Source organism: Stenella coeruleoalba (assembly GCF_951394435.1).
Source record: "Stenella coeruleoalba genome assembly, chromosome: 9".
NCBI classification, from domain to species: domain Eukaryota; kingdom Metazoa; phylum Chordata; class Mammalia; order Artiodactyla; family Delphinidae; genus Stenella; species Stenella coeruleoalba.
This window is the reverse complement of record NC_137155.1, coordinates 63745196-63752185: the sequence shown is the minus strand read 5'-3', so window position 1 is coordinate 63752185 and position 6990 is coordinate 63745196. Positions and strand designations below refer to the sequence as shown.

Here is a 6990-nt window from a genome sequence, read left to right as displayed (position 1 = left end):
GTGTGGTCAAAACAGAATGTGCTAACGCCAGCGAAGCGAGTGGAGGCCCGAGTACCGCTGGGGAGGCAATGCGGAGCGAATGGCCTGGCCTGGCGGGCTCGACACGCCCGACTAACTTCGAGGCGACGCAGAACTCGGCACCGGCCGCCCTGGGCCGCCAGGGGCGGTCGGCGGCGGGACCTGGAGGGCAGCGCGCGGGGACGAGCCGCCCCTGACGCACTTCCGCCCTGCGTTTTCCGGCTTAAAGGGGACCCGGACCTTCTTCACAACAACAACAAAACAGGCGCGCTCGCGGCCGGCGCCCCTATTCTAGTCCCCGCCCTCCTGCCACCTGTCGCCGTCTCGGCCGCGCCCCGCCTTGCGCTCCAGCTGCCCTGCCGGAGGGGTCAGGCGGAGAGCCCTTCGGCCAACTTCTCCCGCTGCCGCCGCGCCGCCTCGCGAGATCCAGGGCCGGGCCGTGGGCGCCGCCGAGCAGTAGGAAGGGAGCGGCCGCCGCGGAGGACGCTCGGCCGTACTGTGTGATCGGTGGCCGTGCCCGGGGGAGGAGGGCGGCGGTGGCGGGCCCCGCAGCCATCTCTCAGGTAGCCCTGCCTGTCGCGGCTGGCCGCCCTGAGCGGCCCGTCCCCTTCTCCAGCCCGCGTGGCGGGGCCGTCGCGTCGGGGCCTTGTTGCGTTTCAGCTTAGGGGTCGTGGCGGGGCGGGGCGGGGCGGTGGCTCGGGCTGTCGCGCCCTCACCCCTCTCTACCTTCTCACCGCTTTCTCTCTCCCCTTGGCTTCCCTCTGCAGTCCGGAGCCCGGCGGAGCCCGAACCTGGCGGGGAAAACTGCACCCCCGGCCGGGCCCCCAGACCCCGCCGCCGCCGCCGCCTCCGCCCCTGGCCATCATCCTTGGCACCGGCAATGGCCTTTGTATCGCCCGATGCACTTGTGACTTACTTGGACAAGGAATAAGAACCCATTCGCTTCCGTCCCCATCCCAGCCGCGCCGGCAGTAACCACCTCGGCTCATTTGGGCTTAACTGCTGCTCCTCTTGACTCTGTTCGACCTTGGAGGCACCATGGACCAAAATGGGATGGAGATTCCTGTGACCCTCATCATTAAAGCACCGAATCAGAAATACAGTGACCAGACTATTAGCTGCTTCTTGAACTGGACCGTGGGGAAACTAAAAACACATCTGTCTAACGTGTACCCTAGCAAACCAGTAAGTGTCTAAAACCTGGGCGCAGGTGCTCTGGCCAGATTTTCGTGTCATATACTCCCTTACTCCCTGCTTATCCCCACCCCTCTTGAGTCAGATAGGTCTCTTTGACTGCAAAGTATTTTGACTGCGAAGTATTTTGCGTTCGGAGGTTATGCGACTCTCTTGAGTGTCTGAACCATCATTAATATCTTCCTGATGAGGTCCAGTTAATTAGTAAGTGTAATTAGTAAGTGAAATATCAAGGCACATGAGAATTGGCAGGCATACAATAGGACCGTTTTCCTTGGACTCAAAGTCATCAACCTAAAATGGGAATGACAGGTGCATCCTTTAAAAAAAAGATAAACACTGCAATCCATACTCAAGCTTTTATTGCTTATTAGACTAAAATTCCTTTTTACTTTCAACATCTGGCCCAGAAATTTGCTCATTGCTGAAGAGCGAATTTTGAAATAAGTATGTGACCCCTATGAAAGTTATACTTTACACACTAGTATATATGTTTCAAGAAGCAAAGAGTTATACGTTTTAGATTCACTTTCTTCTGCCCCTTCCTCTCTCATTTTCCTCCTGTAGAGGACACAGAAATTTTCTTCATTTAGAGGAGAACAGTCCTTCCACACCCCCACCATTTGGTGCATCATTTTATTCCTTTCATAAAGCCATTTGTAAATTACTGCAGCACTGTTTTTCATTCTGAATCACATCTGGATATTGCAAAGGTAATAAATAAAATAGACAGTATGGCTCTATCTGTCCCCAAAGTTAGATTTGAAAGTTATCAACACAGTTGATAACTAAATCTTGGAATAATTTAGAAAAGTATAATGTTGTGTAGTGTGTATGAAAGTTAGGCTTTCATGTTCTCCGTTGTGTAAAAATTTCATTCCTGAATAAGTAGTTTTCAGTGATTACTAAACCTTTTTTTTTAATTAATGAAGAAGCTTGGATTTTTAGGGTGGGAAATATTTTTGGCATCTGGCAAATTTAAGCCAGCAGCAAGGATGTGTTGGAAGGCAACTGTGCTTTCTAGGTTTTACTTAACACTTGTTTTGTGCAAATAAGTAAGGAAGGCACTTGATCTATATTAAGGCAACTGTGCTTTCTAGGTTTTACTTAACACTTGTTTTATGCAAATAAGTAAGGAAGGCATTTGATCTATATTAAGATGTTAATGAATTAGGACTGTTTCAGTGTTACAGTATTAAGTTTAGTTAGGCATTTAGGCTTCTAGAATAGCTATAGAAATAGGGTGGTTATTGCAAAAACAGGTGGTTTAGAAAAACAACTCTTAGTCGGCAGTAGCTATGTTTGTCAGTACTTTTTGATTACAAATATTTTTAGTAGGAGAAATAAAAACCCTGAAGTATTTAAGTACTTGGAACAAAATAGTTGGAACTCTCATTCAAATCTTTTCTTGAAAGGTAAGATTTACACAGGGGTAACAATTTCTCTTTAAAACTTTCTGCTTTACAAAAGATTTCCTATTGCATATGACTCATTTTACACATTTTTAAAGTAGAAAATAGCTTTTCAGGATAGGCAGAATTGAAAGCTTTAGACTTCCATAGTAGTGTTCATAACATAGCCATTCCTAAGTACATTATTGAGCATATATCTAAGTACTTAGTTATATGTTCAAGTGTATACTTATGTGAGGATCTTTTACATTATATGATTAAACCAAAAGGGACTTGGTTCGCACTGTGATAGAACAAGAGTTATCACTTTTCTGAAACTTTTTCTTTTTTAAAAAGTAAGAGAGGAGTGTGAACCCTATTTGTCTTACCTGCTCCTGGGATAAGCCTGTTTTTGGCAGGAGTTCTGCCATCTTAGCACTTATCTCAGTGGAGTGCTATCAGTGCCCATGTGGATCAGTCAGCTGCTGGAGGACAGATCAGTTGCAAACTTCACTACACCCGGCCCTCCTAAGCTGCTTGCTTCTAGTACACACCGGAGGCACTTTTGGAAGGTATACCAAATAATTTGCAGCCTATTAATTACCTAACCTTGTGGCAAACCTTTTTTCCTCTTCCAGCAAGTTTTCTCCAAGTGAATTGTAATATCTGAAGTTTATTTCTAGGTTAATGAAGGTGGGGATGGTGTACATGTGTTTTTCTTTTCTTTTCTTTCTTTTAAAAATAAATTTATTTATTTATTTATTTAATTTTTGGCTGCATTGGGTCTTCGTTGCTGTGTGAGGGCTTTCTCTAGTTGTGGCGAGCGGGGGCTACTGTTCGTTGCGGTGCGCAGGCTTCTCATTGCGGTGCCTTCTCTTGTTGCGGAGCACCGGCTCTAGGCGCACAGGCTTCAGTAGTTGTGGCTCGCGGGCTCTAGGGTGCGGGCTCAGTAGTTGTGTCGCACGGGCTTAGTTGCCCCGTGGCATGTGGGATCTTCCCAGGCTAGGGATCAAACCCATGTCCCCTGCATTGGCAGGCTGGTTCTTAACCACTGCGCCACCAGTGAAGCGCACATGTGTTTATTTTCATAGAACTTCACTGAAAACTTTGAAAGGTTATTCACACACTCACATTCTAGCTTTTTTTATCACTTAGAACTGATTTGAAGTATCACAGTTGTTTAACAGACCAACTGTTTACTGATACTCCAAAGCCATAGGTAGTCCTCAGCATAGGAATTGGAGTCCTTAAAGTTTACTTGTGAAGTTGTTATTTAGAATGGAGAAATTTAACAATATAAGCAATATTATATTGTTGATTTAATATAAAGGAAGCTTAGATTCTTATGACCCCCCACAATGACTACTTAACATTGATTCTGTTTTTAAGTGTCTCAAGTGCTGTTTGGTGTTTAACAGATCATTTCTTATGCCTGATTCCTTGCGCATAAGAAAGGTGGAGGTGGGTGGACTTGGGAGCAGAGAAGGGTTTAGTGCCTGGTAGAAGCAAGTGTTCCCCAGCGTGAAGTAGAACAGTTCGTAGACACTGCTCTTATTGCATCTGATGGGTCAGGGGAGGTAGAGGGCCTTGATCCCTGTGGACGGTGGCTTCTAGGAAAATAAATGAGAGCTGCTGGAGGGAGAAGAATGGAGATTTGAAGTTGTTCTTTTAGGATCTCTACAAGGATAGGTCACATGCCTACATGCTGTTAATGGAATTCTGGCTAAACTCTGCAACAGTGTGTAAAATCTTAAGATTTTAGCTTTATGGTCAGATATTGACTTCATTTAATCACAGATAATCTCCATTTGCATGGATATTTTAAATTCAACCTCCCCTCCCCTCAATAAACCCACCACAAATATACCCCTCCTTCCAAAGCACACTTTCTTGGGCTTCATTTATTTATTTAATTAGGAATTTATTGACCTGGCATTTGAAGGTCTATGTACATACTAAGCAAAAAGGTGGTAAGAGTCCTTTGCTCTTAAAAAGCTCAGGTCTAGTGGGGGATACAGACATATAAGTAAATAACTACAATATTATGTACTAGTGTTATATAAGAGGGATATACTGAGTGCTGTAGGAGCACTGGAAGGGAATGGTCCACTCTCGAGTGAGGGTAAGGGAATGTGTAGCTGTTTTAAGAGATTCACAGGGACATTTTTCTTAAAGAGTTAATAAGTTTTAATCAGATTAGATCATAGTTTCTTTTTCTTTTTTTTAACTGTTCTTTCACAGCTGTTGTTGCACTGATGATTCTAAATGCTTTATATTATTATAGTACTTAGTAGTATAGTACTATGTTAAAGGATTATAGCTCCATAATGGGCTAAAAGGGGAAAGTGTTTTCTAGTTAGGAGGCAAGGCAATTGCCACATTTACACAGATTACAAAGTCATTATTAAAAACCTCAGGTGTGAAACTGAGCTCTGGTGGAGTTTTGTTTAACTTTGAATGGTATTGATAATTGGTTTGGTACTTGGTTTAAGAACTGGGGAGTGCACCAGTTCATGTTGATAGTGTATATAATTGTGAATCATATTCTAATATGACATTTGTCATCACTTCATGACTTTATGTTTTCAGTTCCTAAAATTGGCCTGTAGTGTGAAATAATTATTCTGAAATTTAGGTAATTACTGCTAGTGGGTGAAGATATCAAGAGGGCCACTTTTACTTGACTAGTTTCAGACTTTGGTCTAGTTTAGACTTATTTACTAGGTATGTAAAAATCAAAATGGTTGAACTTAATGTTATCCAGTAGAATGGACTATCTTAGAGAAAACTTTATAAATAAGAAATAAAATAAAAAATAAGGACCTCTAAATCCAGTTAGGCACCTTTTTCATTATCTTGTTTCTTACTATTTGTTCTTATACACAAACAATAACTACGATGGACCTGACTCACCCTGAATTCAGTTTTGAAGGCAAACCTTTCTGGGGCTTGTATCCTTTTGCTTCCCATTTTTGTCTTGAGGTCAAAATGACCGTTGAACATGTCCCTCAGTTCTGGATAGACCTCCTCTCTCTTGGCACCTTTTCAAATAGTGCCCTCGCTCTGAGATTTGTTAGAATTAAAGAAATAGGAATAGAACCAATTGCATAGATTCTATTCTGAGAATATAACATTCTATAACCAAATTGCCTACAGTTTAGATGGAAGTCTTACTTTCATTGTCAGTGGAAGTAGCTTTCATAATATAATTTGAGGTTTATATCTGTCTTATTTTTGTAATTCTCTATTACCTTATTTAGGAAGGTAATAGAGAATTTTTTAAAAATTTGTAAAATATTGGCTATATTCCCTGTGTTGTACAATATACCCGTTATAACTTATTTTATACCTAATAGTTTGTACCTCTTAATCTTCTACTTGTTTATTACCCCTCCCCCTTCCATCTCTTCACTAATAACCACAGTTTGTTTTCTGTATCTGTGAGTCTGCTTCTTTTTTGTTATACTCACTAGTTTTATTTTTTAGATTCCACATATAAGTGATATCATACAGTATTTATCTCTGTCTGACTTACTTCACTTAGCATAAGTAAGCAGGTCAGTTTTAAAATTTGCTTGCTTAACCACCTCAGAACTGTTGACTTAAAGGGGCTATAATCCACACACACAAATAATTTTTGTTTTATAAGACTCTTGTCAAAGGTTGATGGAAAGTTAAAATGAGTGCTGACTGAAATTTGTTTTGTTTAACTCCTTGCCTTTTTCTAATGTGTTTTTTGGAAAATAACAGTACTGCGAAGGTAATGTTTTGTTTAATCATGCATCAGTGCTTTTAAAAATAGGATTTTTTTAGAACTTTAAGTTTCTCTCCTTTACATAATAATTTTGTTTTTGGCTGCGCTGCGCTGCTTGTGGGAACTTAGTTCCCCCATCAGGGATTGAACTCAGGTCCTCAACAGTGAGAGCATGGAGTCCTAACCACTGGACCACCAGGGAATTCCCACACATAATAGATATTGATTTGATGGTCTTAAATGCTTTTTTTAAAAATGATTTTTTAAAAAAATTATTTATTTACTTTTGGCTGTGTTGGGTCTTTGTTGCTGCGCATGGGCTTTCTCTAGTTGCGGCGAGCGGGGGCTACTCTTCATTGCGGTGCGTGAGCTTCTCATTGCAGTGGCTTCTCTTGTTGCGGAGCACGGACTCTAGGCGCACGGGTTTCAGTAGTTGTGGCTCGCAGGCTCTAGAGCACAGGCTCAGTAGTTGTGGCTTGCGGGCTCTAGAGCACAGGCTCAGTAGTTGTGGCGCATGGACTTAGTTGCTCCGCGACAAGTGGGATCTTCCTGGACCAGGACTCGAACCCATGTTCCCTGCATTGGCAGGAGGATTCTCAACCACTCTGCCACCAGGGAAGCCCCTAAATGCTT

General features: G+C 42.7%; 1 protein-coding gene across 1 annotated transcript in view; it reads left to right on the top strand.

Annotated features, from left to right (window-relative positions):
• The first annotated feature begins 275 nt into the window (after window positions 1–275).
• HERPUD2 (HERPUD family member 2) overlaps window positions 276–6990 on the top strand; it is a 42412-nt gene continuing 35697 nt past the window's right edge. Inside the window, exons 1-2 of the mRNA XM_079932462.1 lie at window positions 276–581; window positions 786–1203. Of these exons, the coding sequence (XP_079788588.1) occupies window positions 1057–1203 (147 nt within the window). The 5' untranslated portion in view covers window positions 276–581; window positions 786–1056. The remainder of the gene's footprint in view (window positions 582–785; window positions 1204–6990) is intronic.